General features: G+C 58.1%; 6 protein-coding genes across 6 annotated transcripts; 1 reads left to right on the top strand and 5 right to left on the bottom strand.

Moving 5' to 3' along the window:
- Positions 1 to 3,693: 3,693 nt before the first annotated feature.
- Positions 3,694 to 4,005, bottom strand: KRP23_3396 (uncharacterized protein; the record flags this gene model as incomplete). The annotated part of the gene is made up of 1 exon (XM_067888242.1): positions 3,694 to 4,005. The coding sequence occupies one exon, from the start codon at positions 4,003 to 4,005 to the stop codon at positions 3,694 to 3,696; it is 312 nt and encodes a 103-aa protein (XP_067747502.1).
- Positions 4,006 to 8,503: 4,498 nt separating this feature from the next.
- Positions 8,504 to 8,830, bottom strand: KRP23_3395 (uncharacterized protein; the record flags this gene model as incomplete). Its single annotated transcript, XM_067888241.1, has 1 exon — positions 8,504 to 8,830. The coding sequence occupies one exon, from the start codon at positions 8,828 to 8,830 to the stop codon at positions 8,504 to 8,506; it is 327 nt and encodes a 108-aa protein (XP_067747501.1).
- Positions 8,831 to 9,895: 1,065 nt separating this feature from the next.
- KRP23_3394 (uncharacterized protein) lies at positions 9,896 to 10,252 on the bottom strand (the record flags this gene model as incomplete). The annotated part of the gene is made up of 1 exon (XM_067888239.1): positions 9,896 to 10,252. The coding sequence occupies one exon, from the start codon at positions 10,250 to 10,252 to the stop codon at positions 9,896 to 9,898; it is 357 nt and encodes a 118-aa protein (XP_067747500.1).
- Positions 10,253 to 12,553: 2,301 nt separating this feature from the next.
- Positions 12,554 to 12,802, bottom strand: KRP23_3393 (uncharacterized protein; the record flags this gene model as incomplete). Its single annotated transcript, XM_067895831.1, has 1 exon — positions 12,554 to 12,802. The coding sequence occupies one exon, from the start codon at positions 12,800 to 12,802 to the stop codon at positions 12,554 to 12,556; it is 249 nt and encodes an 82-aa protein (XP_067747499.1).
- On the top strand, positions 12,569 to 12,820 carry KRP23_3392 (uncharacterized protein; the record flags this gene model as incomplete). Its single annotated transcript, XM_067888238.1, has 1 exon — positions 12,569 to 12,820. One exon carries the CDS (start codon positions 12,569 to 12,571, stop codon positions 12,818 to 12,820), a length of 252 nt encoding a protein of 83 aa, XP_067747498.1.
- Positions 12,821 to 13,137: 317 nt separating this feature from the next.
- KRP23_3391 (uncharacterized protein) lies at positions 13,138 to 13,743 on the bottom strand (the record flags this gene model as incomplete). The annotated part of the gene is made up of 1 exon (XM_067888237.1): positions 13,138 to 13,743. One exon carries the CDS (start codon positions 13,741 to 13,743, stop codon positions 13,138 to 13,140), a length of 606 nt encoding a protein of 201 aa, XP_067747497.1.
- Positions 13,744 to 14,159: the final 416 nt, after the last annotated feature.

The raw sequence follows: 14,159 nt of genomic DNA, 5'->3' as shown, positions 1-14,159 counted from the left end.
CGGTGCGAGTCCGTTGAGTATCTTGCCGGTGGACACTGCGTGGGTTCATTCTGGAAGTTACTCGCTTGAGGCACCATGACACATTCGTTTGCACCGCCTCACATGTCGGAGCGATTACTACTACCCAAGAGTCCGCCCGCAGCTACTACTAGCGAGACTGAAAGACCGTTCCGCTGCCCCGTCGACCACTGCGAGCGCCGATTCAATCGCAAGTACACGCTCTCGGAGCACCTCAAGACGCACACGGGCGACAAGCCCCACGTATGTCGAGCGCCCGGGTGTGGCAGGCGATTCGCCACGTCAAGCAATCTCTCGCGGCATATGCGCCTTCATGGGCCTCTACCTCTCATGCGCTGCCCTCGCGAAAACTGCTCGCGCACCTTCCTGAGCGACGTCCAGCTCGCGAAGCATCTGAAGCAGCACGACGCACCACGCACACATCCCTGCAGGGTAGCAGGTTGCACCAAGACATTTAGCACAACAGGCAACCTGAACCGGCATTTCAAGAAGCACTGCACGGGAAGCAGGCGCGAGGAGCTCATGCGCTCAGCGTTTGCGAGCTGGGGTGGTGGTTCTCCGATCCGGAGAAGTCTTACAGGGATGATGGAGCAGGGCTGCCGTACAGATGTAGGCGCTGACGTGACGCTGCCGAACCCTGCCCCGATGGAGGCTCCGTGTGACGAACCTTGGAGTCCCGAGACGCTCGAGATCCTAGGGCACATGTTGCTTGGTTGAAGTGGCTTAATTGGCGTTACCGTAGGTGTAATGAATGAACGCGCCTTGCTAAAGTCTTAAACACTAGCTGACTCAGCAAACGAAAACAACTGACGGCACGAACGAAAGTAGAGCCAAAAACTCAGCGTTTTGCTGTTCGAGGCGCGTCTCGATCGCCCAGAAGCATCCTGATGAAAGAGAAAAAGGAATGCGACTGCGGTGACTGGACAAGCATGGCAGCATGGCAAGCATTACTGTACATTCCCACTCGGCATTGCCCAGGCAGCCGAGAGAGACAAGCTTTGCATCGAGCGCCCCAGCCCATGCGCGAACCTGTAAGCACTTGTGTTTTCATTAGCAGGCCGAGTTGAACTGGTCTTGGATTTTCTGCCTGCGATGCCCTGTGACGGGCTTCGCGAGCGGATACCGGAGCTGTCTCTGGGAAACCGTGGCGATCTGCCGGTCACGCAGAGTCGGGTCATGAATGTTGTGTGAGCTACAGCCGGCCATCTGGGATTTCTAACGGGAGCACTGACAGTTGAGACTGTATGGGCCTGATGAGCTGAGGCGTTTTCATCGACATAGCCCGAGCCACGAACGGCGCTGACGAGCAGGCAAATCGCCGGGGCAGAGCGCGTAAGACATCCACCACGCTGCGCTTGTCCAGCGTAAGGCGTGCGAGGTCTCTGATTGCGCGCTCCCAGCCGGAGGGTGGCTACAGGGGACAGTACCGCGGCGCTTTGCTTTCGAACAGCTTATCGGTCTCATTCCCAAACTTGCCCAATACGACAAAGCCAAACGAACAGACCGACAGCAGCAACAAGCATGCAGGACAGCATCGCCATCCAGCTCGATCGCATCGCGATCCCCGTCAAGAGCGTCCTCGACACGACCCCAAACAAACAGGACAGCGGCAGCAGAGCCTTCCAGTGCCCGGACGTGCGCTGCGGGCGCCGATTCAACCGCAAGTACACGCTCACGGAGCACATGAAGACCCACACAGGTGAGCGCCCGCACGTCTGCCGCGCTCGCGGCTGTGGCAAGCGCTTCAGCACCTCAGGCAACCTGTCTCGGCATATGCGTCTACACGGCGCCATCGAGCCCGTGGACTGCCCCGTGAAGGGCTGCACGTGCAAGTTCATGAGCGACATCAAGCTGGCCAAGCACATGCGGTCGCACTACGTGCCCCGGACACACACGTGCAAGGTGCCTGCGTGCGGCAAGTCGTTCAGCACTACTGGCAACCTCAACCGCCACCTGAAGAACCAGCACACACAACAAGAGCGCGAGCAGTACAAAACCCCAGCACCGACATCGCCGTCGATCTCCATTTGCAGCACCCCGACCCAACAAAAGTGCGCTACCCCCACGCGTGAGAGCCCCACCGGAATTGACCAAGAGTGGACAGGCAACGCCTGGGAACTCGCCTCAGAGTCGATGGAAATGGAGCTGCCCGCCCCGTTCGAGACCGCGTGCACGACTCCGTGGACTCCGGAGATGCTAGACATTCTGTCGCAGATGCTGCTCGACTGAGCGGGAGCGCAAACGACAAGGAATAGTGTGTATAGTAAGTTAATGCCATCACTTTGACAACCCCCACGATGTCTTGATAATGGTGGCGCCGACGCCACGCACACGATCGCATCTTGAAACGAAGTAGAACTCCGTTAAACGGAGCCTTGGCCATCTATCTGCATGCGGCCAAAACCGCTCGCCCATGGCAAAGGAGACAGAGAGCTCTGATGCTCTATTGCATATAGCGCTGGAGCAACAATTGCTGCCGTCACATGTACAACACGGACAAATCCCGACGTCCTGCCGTTCTAGTATGCGGAGAATTACTGTCTTCGCTGATGCAGCTTGTCTTTTAGTGCGTGACTTCGTTTAGCTGCCGTCCGGTGACTCACGTACTGTGGATACGGTACTGGCAGGAAATGAAGGGGCTAGCAGGTCAAAGAAGTGTTAACAAAAATATACTTGGCGTCGATGGTCATTGCGTTGTCGAGCAATGAACCTCGAGATAAACATTGCTCTACATGTACTCGCCGAGGAGCCCTCGGGGACGCAGGCCGGTGTGAACTTCACCGGTCTTCACCGTGAAGAGGTTCGCTTTGTGACAGGCGCCATTAAATCCATCAACACCTTTCAAGTGCGTGGCGAGATCAGTGCCATTGCCCACAGCTTGCGATGAGTGTAAATAGCGTCTCGTCATGTCCTTGTCACCAAAGGGGTTGCCTCTTGTGCCACAAGTTGTGGGGGACACCATTTTGGGGGAGTAAGCTTTTTCTGACGTTGATGCCCCCATCGTGTCCACTTTTGACTTTGCTTTGCGTGAGCTATGTGAGCGGGGCGTACCGTAAAGTCTCACCCAATGTTGTTGACGCTGCTCAATTTTGCTCGACACGCGCAAAAAAACTCAGTGGAGTCGCCGTCTGCGAGCCTGCTGCCAACCACGTAGGCGTCTTGACGTACATGTATCTCCGACGTAGAACTTGCTGACTTTGCTGCCGCATGCTGCGATCGTCTGCGTTGAGTCTCCGCTGGACAAAAAGCTGTCCGAATCGACAGACGAGCCTGGATCCACATACGTGTATATGTACCACTGTAGCGTGAGGAGCACATGAGATATTGGCTTAGTGAAACCCATACCTTTTCGGTGTGCTGTTGCTGTTCGTGAGAAGAGCTTGCCGGCAATGGCAATGCCTCGCGCTGCTCGTGGCAAGCAGGCAGAGCAGCGCTGCCATCCCCCTCGCTGGGATCGCTGCTTTGTGGCTTCTCGTGGCGAGCAAATGACATTGACTAAGCCCCTATTTCACTAGTGCGCGCTCAAGAGATGCAATAATTGCGCAGTAATGGACACCCTATTGTAGACGGGCACTTTCACTTATCCAATAAACGTCAACGAATATATTTACTACAGCGAAACACCTTCGTGGGCGGCAGACCCTCCTAAATACAGAAGTCTTTGCGCTTCCTCCTTTAACAACGCACAGTGGGCTCGTGCAGCACGTTCACTAGCGTGTCCAGCATCTCCGAGTTCCACACGTCCTCGAACAGCTCCACGCAGGACTGCGTGGGCGAGTAAATGCCCTGCGGCATCTGCTGTCCGTACGGCGGCAGCATACACTGCTGCTGCTGGACCGTGATCTGCTGCGGCCAGCACGTGGTCACGCGGGGCTTGAAGACGGGCACCGTCGAGCCCAGTACGGGCCACTGCTCTGTACTCGTGGGGCTGCGGTGCAGGAATTGCGGCGGCATCACCTGAGGCGCGGTGACGATCATCTGAGACATCGTCGTAGTCTGCACCTGAATCTGGGGCTCGCCCGCGTGGATGTCCGGGTGCTGGTGCTTGAGGTGGCGGTTTAAGTTTCCCGTCGTGCTGAAGGTCTTGCCACACCCAGGCAATACACAGATCTTGTTCGCCGTGCCGTAGTGGAACTTCATGTGCTTCTCCAGCTTGTTTTGGCTCGGGAACGTGCAGATACAGCCCTGAACCGGGCACGGAAGCGGCTCGATGTAGCCGTGAAGACGTTTGTGACGGGACAAGTTACCAGACGTACTGAAGCGCTTGCCACACGTGCGCACGGGGCAGACATGGGGACGCTCGCCCGTGTGGGTCTTGATGTGCTCGGCAAGCGTGTACTTGCGGTTGAAGCGGCGCGTGCAGCCCGGGTGCGGGCATGCGTGGATGGCCGGTGGGTGTGGGCGCTTCACGCCGACGCTGGGCGCCTTGAATGCGTGCGAGGGCGACAGCACCTTCAGCTGCTGGTTGCCGCTGCGGTTCTCGTTGCTCTGGCCTACCATGTCTATCAATGCGACTCCAGGTCAAAGCGATAATGACGTGTGGACCGGTCTCTGCGGACCGAGCGTCAAGTGGAGCGGCCGCGCTCACCGTGTGACTCGACTCGGCTGGAGCCATCACGTGACCTGAGATCTTTATTTCCATGCCACTGTCATCGAAAGCTCCGCCACCTGGCTGCGTCAGCGCGGAGGTGAGCATACTCGAGCCCCGTTCGGCGCCGTCGATCGCGGCGGTCCCACCTTGCTGACTGCGGCGTTGATGCGGGCACTGAATCGCCTCCAGTCGACGGACGTTGGCAACGAGCGCCCACGGGTAGCGCCTTCAACTGCGGTCGGACTGCTAGGCTGAAGCATTCTTATCCTCGTGGAGGCTGATCCGTTCTGGACGCACGTGATGGATTCCGGGCGGAGGTCGACACTTGTGCGTTAGTCTGCCAAGCAGGACAAGGCGCGTTGGCCACCTCGTTTTCCTTGCCGTCGGCCGGTCTGGTCTGCGAGATACACTTTTACTCGCGTGGATACCTACCGACAGCAGTTTTTCATGTTCGCGCGTCGAACTGCACGCCACGCTCCTACATGGACGTTTGACATCCCCACAGAGCCATTAACGCGGCAGACATGATTCCCGCAGCCTGGTCGATGCCTCAAGGCCATCGGTGGATGCTCATATGGCGACCGCCGTCAGCGAATTTGACTTCTAATACATGTATCCATCTTGGAGATCTTCAACAAGCCGAGCTGCACGTCGGCGACCGATTGTGGCGAATCACCAAGGTGCTTCCGCTTGAAAAAATCCGTGGGGCATCCACCGGATATCCTCTCCCCAACACTCGCAATGCCAACTTTAATGGTTCACAAGACCTTAACTGAAGAGCGCGCGATTTCCGTTCTCAACAAGCACATCAAATGCCATTCGCATGAATGGACTGTATTTTTTCGCGTCGCTACCAATGATATATGCATCAGCATTGACCTGCCTGCTCCTGCTGCTTCTGCTCGACAGTGTCGTCGAGAATGGCTGTTAAGATGTCTAGGAGGTCCTCGTTCCACACACAGTCAAGCAAAGCTATACTAGCTCCGGGGGAAGGAGATGGCCACAATGGCTCAATGGAGGCCTCGGACTCAGTGTCGGACTCGCTGCTGCTAGAGCTGGCGCAGGGGCTCCAACTCTGGGCGCAGAATTTGTCGTCGCTCAATTGAGTGGAGGTTGTCGTGACGGATACTGCGCAGGTGGCGCTCACTCCTCCGTGGTGCTTCTTGAGGTGGCGGTTCAAATTGCCGGTTGTGCTGAACGTGCGGCCGCATGCTTCGACATGGCAAACTTTCACGTCCCCACCGTAGTGGAACTTGAGATGCCGCTCTAGCTTGATAGCGCTCGGGAACACGCAGATGCATCCGTCGATGGGGCAGACCAGTGGGTCAATCTTGCCGTGCAGCCTCTTATGGCGGGACAGGTTGCCTGATGTCGTGAAGGGCTTGCCGCACGAGCGGACAGGGCAGATGTGGGTTCGTTTTCTTGCCAGCAGCTTGCTGGGCTCGGCAAGTCGGGTGCTTTGGTTGTACAGGAATGGGAGAGCTGGATAGCTCTGACACGGTGTCGGCATGGGTTGCACCGGGAAGCTGTAGAACGCTGGGTTCGTGATGTAGTGGGGAGGTTGGAAGTTTATGCTGCTCATGGTGATGGTTTGAGTTGAAATTGTAGAATGAGTCACTGCACGACGTTCTACATGTAGTAGACTGTGTGCATTAGTCTCTATCAGATACAGCACCACCTCGTTGGCATGTGTTTCAGCTTCGAGGGAGAGTGTTCGTAGAGCCAAGAGCATGTGGAAGCCACACTCAAGATATTGCAAACGAAAATCGTGACGAATCCGGTTGGGCTGCGAGACACGCATAGCTCTTGGTTACTGGTAGGCCTAGTCTACCGTAGGCTACAACCTGGACTGCTACATGTATATATGTATTGGATTTTCCACTAGCGGCCGGTGAAGGTGTCTGTCCAAGCACCTGGCTCGTGTGAACCCCGGTTGCAGCTTCCAGTCCTACACTACCAGAAACAAGCAGCAAGAGTCCCTGCGACACCTTGCCCAAGATCCTCTTGACGATGCGTGGAGGGAAGGGTGAGACGCGGAAGCACAAGTTCGCCACGCATTTAGCTGCTGTTTCAACAGTGTAATGCCGTAACCAGGTGGGCATGGATTATGGTTGACCACATTCGTGTTTATAAAGCAACTTCGTTTAGTCAATCGCCACCTGGCCATCGCTGCAGTGACAGCGTGCAGCTTCGCAGCCACGTTTGCAAGACGCGCCTCTCCATCTGGCCTAGTGGTGGCCGATGAGCTCATTTGCTAGAGAAAGTAAGGTCAAGCCAGCGTGTGACGGTCTCAGCAACACAACCTAGCTCATAGCCCAGTGCGCTCGTGTGGTGCAAGGTTTGGATGCTTGGCAGGCAAGGAAGCACCCACCTTTGGCAACTGGTGGTTGTACCTCCCTCTGTTCGCCCGCTCTCACCAAGAGGTTGAAGCGATACAAGTGTCCCCAACTGCCTTTCGCTAAATAGGACTGCAACAAGTTGCACAAGCAAACACACGCGTGTCTGACAAGTTTAAGTTAACAAATAGTTATTATACCGCATCGAGTCAGTTCTTGTTCCTAACACGAGAAGTTGGCCTGGTCATCGAAGATGTTTGCCAAGGTGTCCAACAGCACCGGATTCCAAACGTCTTCAAACAGTCCTGTGGACGATGACGACACCCATGAGGGCACGTCTTCATGAGAGATTGGGTGGGCGGCAGTTGTTGGTAGCGGAAGCCACTGCTCCGCGCTCGTGGGGCTGCTCGCTCCGTGGTTGAGCGGTGACAAATCCGTTGCAACCAATGTCTCTTGCTGCTTCTGGCCGTGCTGGTGCTTGAGGTGGCGGTTTAAGTTTCCCGTCGTGCTGAAGGTCTTGCCACACCCAGGCAATACACAGATCTTGTTCGCCGTGCCGTAGTGGAACTTCATGTGCTTCTCCAGCTTGTTTTGGCTCGGGAACGTGCAGATACAGCCCTGAACCGGGCACGGAAGCGGCTCGATGTAGCCGTGAAGACGTTTGTGACGGGACAAGTTACCAGACGTACTGAAGCGCTTGCCACACGTGCGCACGGGGCAGACATGGGGACGCTCGCCCGTGTGGGTCTTGATGTGCTCCACAAGCGTGCACTTGCGCGTGAACTCGCGATGGCAGCCTGGTTCGGGGCACGCGTGCACCGCTGCGGTCTCGGACAATTGGCGCTTGAGGCTGCACGCCTTGGTGATCGGTTCAGTAGACGACAACATCGGTTCGTCGATGGAGGGCAATATGCTTTGCCAGCTGAGCAACTAATTGCAGAATGAGCATCTCTTCGGCGTCTGAGGTCAGAAGAGCACCATCGAGCTGATCCCGGCGTTGAGACTGAAAAGGGCCTCGTGGCGGGACTTTGGCGTGGACACTCGGATTTGATCGACGTGCGCGACGCCGCCGTACGTGTGTGACACCTAGGTGCAGTCTGCCGAGTGTTGCGAGACCAGCGCCCAGGCATGGACCTTCGTGTGCGTGGCGGAACCGGTCACGACGCCGCCGACCTTGCCACAAACAGCACTACCCAGCTGGCCGCGCAAGTGTCCGCGTTCGTGTCCACCTCGCCACGCCAGTGTCTGCGAGCATAATCTAAGCGATGCCTGCTTGGAGTCATGAGGCAATGCATGGCTGCCATCCTGGCTACACCTATCGCGTGCGTTGCAAAGCTGGGCGGATTGAACTTGTCAGGCTTGGCGGGGAATAATCAGCAGGGGTATTATGATGCCCCCTTCATGCAAAGCCAAGCAAGCGATCATGCAGAGCAAGGCAAGGCGAGCCAAGCAAGAGGCCTTTGCACGCCTTCGAAGGCAATGGATGGATGTTGCTAACTTACATTCGTGTTACTCAATAAAATAGGGTGCCGATTTCGCGGCGTCAAACTAGCAAGTCCTAGAACTGCAGCGGCTCGTCCTCGTCGAGGAAAGACTCGAGCGCTTCGAGCAGGTCCTGGTTCGAAGCAGTCTCTGTGAAGTCCATCTCGGCACTGAGCGCCTCGGACCACAGGTTGAGCTCGTCGAGCGGAGTGGTGGGGATCCACTGCTCGGCGGCGGTCGGGCTGCCAGCGACGGACACATTGGAAGGTGTCGGGCTCATGCAGCCAGAGCTGCTGTGGTGGTGGTTCTTCAGGTGGCGGTTGAGGTTGCCCGTCGTGCTGAAGGTCTTGCCGCAGCCAGGCACCAGACACACCTTGACGTCGCTGCCGTAGTGAAACTTCATGTGCTTCTCCAGCTTGTTGTTGCTCGGGAACGTGCAGATGCAGCCATCCACGGGGCATTTGAGCGGCTCGATGTACCCGTGAAGACGCTTGTGCCTCGACAGGTTGCCGGAAGTGCTGAAGCGCTTGCCACACGTTGGCACCGGGCACAAGTGGGGGCGCTCGCCCGTGTGGGTCTTGATGTGCTCGGCGAGCGTGTACTTGCGGTTGAACTCGCGGTGGCAGCCTGCTTGCGTGCAGCGGTAGACGTTGCTCGAGCTCGAGTTGCTCGAGTCGCTGAGCTGGCGCGCGAGGCTAACCATGCCGGTCTGAGGCTCGAAGGTGGTGAGAGAGCTCATCATGTTCATATTGAGAGGCTTGCGGGTGAAGAGGCAAATTGGAAAGTGAGCTGAGCGAAGGCACGGCGATCCTCCGACGCGGGGGCGGACCGTGGTCCATAGCCGAGCCATCTGTCGTCGAAAGGAGGCGCGTCTTTTTCTATCAGAGCATAGTGAAACCAAGACAACTCTGACTCCCTAGCCGTTACCCCCAATCGAGTCGGAGCACCGCGCTGACGTCTGGGGTCAGCTAGCCGAACGGCGTGTGACAGCGCTCACTGTTCGTAGAGGAAGAGCCACAAGCGAGCAACTCGCATAGCCTGAGATATTGCCGTGCTGCGGAGCCAAGCCAGGACAGTCTCCTGTCCACTTGTGCCGCTGTCACCTTGATGGCGAGTTGCCGTTACTTCGCCTGAGCACAGCGATAAGAAAGCCAAGTCGCACTACACGCTCGATAACTCTCGCCCTATGGATTTTCAGGGGGGCCACCCCCATGCCAACGCGCAGCGAAATGAACGTACACCTGAGATCTAAGGGCGAAGATCCACCTCGGGCTTTGTTGCTGCATTGACAACAAAGGTCGAACCGAGCGGAGACCATGCCGATAAGATGGAGAAATCTAGCGCCGTAGCCACATTGCAGGGACACTCAGCGCTCGTGACGACGCGAGCGAGCACGAAAGTGCAGTTGGTAGCTGTTGCCACAGAACTGGTGTAAGACGATTAATCTTAGTCAAATTATGTACTGTATTTAGCTCTGCGATTGATCCGACAAGCCAAGCTCCTGCACGTGGAAGCGGATGATGTCGTCCACGAGGTTGCTCTTCCGGTCGCTGCAGGAACTGTCGAGTCCCGTCTCGACCAACAGCGCGGAGAGGTTGTCTAGTGTTTCGTCCAGCGCCCCCAGCAGTTCGCCGCTTTCCCGGTTCATATTCGTCGATGTTTCTGCCGGCAGTGGGTTCGTCCCCGTCGACCACGCGCGCTTCAGCCGTGACTGTGGCGCTGCAAACTGTGGGTGCCACGCATCGGTCGTCGTGGGGCTCCGATCGGCGGCCGCCAGTAGCAGCACGCTGATGTCCGCTGCTTCGTCGAGGTGGTGATTCTTCATGTGGCGATTGAGGTTGCCCGTGGTGGTGAAGGTTTTGCCGCATCCGGGCACCTCACAAAGATGCACGGGCCCGCCGTAGTGAAACTTCATGTGCTTTTCAAGCTTGACGTCGCTCTGGAACGTGCAGATGCAGCCCTGCACGGGGCACTTGATGGGCTCGATGTACCCGTGAAGTCGCTTGTGCCTCGACAAGTTCCCGGACGTCGTGAAGCGCTTTGCGCAGGTCCTGACGGGACACACGTGCGGCCGCTCGCCCGTGTGCGTCTTCATGTGTTCGCTCAGTGAGTACTTGCGACTGAACTGGCGGCGGCAGCTGGGCTCTGGACAGCGGTGGAACAGCAGCAGCTCCTCAGCGGAAGTGTCTACCATCGCTTAGGTGTGGAAACGAACAGCAGACTCGGGGGCTGTTTGGGGCTACAGCTGGAAGACTGCAACTAGTAAAGTGAGCATGGCGTGGCGCCGGCTTGATTATGGCGCTTCGATTTGCGCGAGATCTCCTACATGTACTTGACCCCACACTGTTCCGAACTCCTCAAGTCGGCGGCGAGCCCCACGTCGCGATGGCTAGCGCCGATGTTGTTGCCTCGCGGTTGTCTGCATACACACGTAGGCTTTCGCTGCGAACGACAGAGCGTGGTGGCCATGTTGCCCGGCCGGCTTTACATCGTCGCTCGCGACGCTGGTCAGTGATCAGTGGTCACGCGCGTCAACAAGGTGGGCTCACTCGATCGCTTCAACTCTTGCCCGTATGACACAGGCGCGGAGTGGTACCGGTTCGAGTACTGTGCCGGCTCTCTCAGCGTTCGGACAGCGTGAAGATCGGACTCATCCGGTGCTTGGGCGTCGGACTCGCGCGCGTCTGTAGAGGGCGGACTGTGCCGAGCCCCATCGCGGAGAAGCTGACGCTGCTGCCACAGCGTCTTCGCTAGCAGCTCCCCCATCGTTGTGATAGCCGCTTGCCTCCCCGAGAGATCGGGCTTGGTCCACCATCGTCGTTGGAAGGTGCAGGGATTCATGATCTAGCGTGGCGTCTCGACCTCGACGTGGCCCTCTATCGACGCACGTCAGCTGCGCTATGGCCTGCGTCTTGCCGTTCGCGTCCGGGCCGCCGATGAATGCGGCCGTCCTCTGCTCTTCCTGTATTCGAGCGCCAGAGGCCCGCCTCAGCTCTCAATCAAGTGCTGGGTGACGGACTTGCACACCTTTCGACCGGATGGACGTGTGTAGCGTCCGGGAAGTGAAGTGGACACGACGAGGGCATAATCGTGAATCGCGGCGTTGATGCCCCTGCAGTGGCGACAAGCAGCAGGATGTGTTGTGTACTTGCCACTTGCCGGCAGCAGCGCTCGATTCTGCCGCTCACATTTCAGGACGGCGGACAAGCCAGCCGCAGCATGGTCATTGCTGTCGTCGGCTCCGCATCGCGCGTTGCAGTCGGCCATCGACGCGTCCTTCAGAAGCTCGTAGCCGCGCGGCTTTCTCTAGTGCGCATTTTCGCTGATGTCACACGTCTCGCCGACTTGTACACAGCATATCTCAGGACCAGCTGGCCGCGACTGGTGCCATGAGGTCCGCCGTCCTTTTGCCGGTCCCACTTGCGCGCGCTCGACGAGACCCGCACGGGCGTCGTCGGGTTGCCTCGCTGTCCGTCGTTCCACCTCCCCGTCCCCCCCGCATTAGCCGTCGGCATTTCGCCATTTGTTGCTCTCGACATAGACCCCCCCTGGCTCAAGCATGCAAGCCACTTTCGAGCACACCGTCGAGCTCAAACGCCTGTCGTCGGCACCGCTGCCTCAGACTGAGAGCTCCATTGTCACCGACTCGACTCGGGCCAAACCACTGACGCCCACCGCGCACCGCTGCACGGAGCCCGGCTGCGGCCGCCACTTCAACCGCAAGTACACGCTGATTGAGCACATGAAGACGCACACGGGCGAGAAGCCCCACGTGTGCCCCGTCAGAGCGTGCGCCAAACGCTTCAGCACGTCCGGGAACTTGTCGAGGCACAAGCGGCTTCACGGGTACATCGAGCCGCTCGAGTGTCCCGTTGAGGGGTGTCTGAGCGCCTTTCCGAGCAACAACAAGCTCGAGAAGCACATGAAGTTTCACCTTGGCAGCGCCGTCCAGGTGTGCACCATCAACCACTGCGGCAAGACCTTCAGCACCACAGGCAATCTTAACCGCCACGTCAAGCACCAGCACCTGGACGAAGTCTCCACGAGCTCGTCATCTCCGTCCGAGTACAGTGCAGCGAGCCCCACCAGCGCCGAGCAGCAGCCGACGTCCTCCTACACGGCACTCCTACTCGAGAGCAGCATGGAGGTCGCCCAGCCACCCGCCATTGATGTGTCCAGTCTGCCCCAATTCACTTCGGAGCAATGCGCGAGCTTCCGGATGCCCGCTCCTAAGGCTCCGACGACCTGGCACTCGGACGAGATGGTTGACGTGCTCACCAAGATCTTCGACGAGGCTGTAGCTCAACCGGAGCAACCCGAGGACAGTGAGACCCACGGCCAGGTCAGCATCCTCGACGACATGATCAACTTCCATGTCGCTCACATGGCATAAGTTGCGTGTCCTGCGTCTAGATGTAAGAAGTAATAAGTTAAAATGAAAGGACTGCTAACGTACTGGCAGGTCGATGTTTGTCATCGCACGTTTCACTGCTCGCGCTTTTCATTCTGTGCCGTGGCACCGCTGCGGTCCAAAATGCACCCGGCCATACTACCGAAACGATCGCTACTGTAGCGGTCAAGAGGGTCCTATCAAGGTGCAGAAGACACCGGGTTTTCACGGGGAGGACACTGCTGTTGATAACACCACGAGCGTATCCAGAATCAAGCACTGCATTAACTTATTAGATTGACAACTACGGTTCTCGACACTTACAGCTCGATATGCGCGACGTGGAAGTTCACCATGTCGTCCAGCAGGTTCTGCGGCTGCGGCTGAAGTGGTGGCGCTGGCAGCGGCTTCTCCGGGTCCGTGGAGGCGGCCTCCATTTCGTCAAAAATGGACGACAGGACATCGGCGATGCCTGGGTTCCGGGTGCCTCGGGGCGTCATTCCGATTGGAGACGGCAGTTGAGTCGGCATCACCTGCGCCGAGCTGGGGCGAGAGAAGTCGCCGCTCCACCGATTGCTGCCGTAGTACTGCTGAGCAACACCAGGAGCGAAGGCTGGAGGTACCACGTCCATGACTCGTTTCATAGGGTGGCTGACGACGCGCGGACTCGGAAACTGGTAGCCCATGTCCACCGGGTACTGCTGCACCTGTTGCTGAGGAGGGATCTGAACATGGAGCTGCTGTGCAGCCATCAGTGGGGACTGGATCAGGAGCGGGGCGTTGGGCTGCTGCGGCGGAATCGGGCGCAGTGTCTGGTTCGGGTGGTGGTGCTTGGCGTGGCGGTTCAGGTTGCCCGTGGTGCTGAAGGTCTTGCCGCAGTTGCCGATGGTGCACACGTGCACGGGGCTACCGAGGTGGAACTGCATGTGCTTGTCGAGCTTGTTGTCGCTCGGGAACGTGCAGTAGCAGCCCTCGACGGGGCACTCGAGCGGTTGGATGACGCCGTGCAGGCGCTTGTGCCTGGACAGGTTCCCTGAGGTGCTGAAGCGCTTGCTGCAGGACCGCACGGGGCACACGTGCGGCTTCTCGCCCGTGTGGGTCTTCATGTGCTCCACAAGCGTGTATTTGCGATTGAACTGTCGGTCGCAGCCTCGCTGTGGGCACTTATGGGGTTTCTCAGCAGGAGGAGTGGTCGCCGTAGAGGTGGGGGAAGCGCTGGCGTTTGAGCTCGCGTCGGCGGCTGGCTTCTCACTGGCGTCCGAGTACTTGGCGACAGACTCCACGTGCATCATAGCGGTCGATTAGCCAAATGCACGAGATAAAGGCTCGGATGGGCGCTTCA

This window comes from Phytophthora ramorum (assembly GCF_020800215.1).
Source record: "Phytophthora ramorum isolate Pr-102 chromosome Unknown Phyram_PR-102_s0003, whole genome shotgun sequence".
NCBI classification, from domain to species: domain Eukaryota; phylum Oomycota; class Peronosporomycetes; order Peronosporales; family Peronosporaceae; genus Phytophthora; species Phytophthora ramorum.
This window is presented reverse-complemented; position numbering and strand designations above follow the sequence as displayed.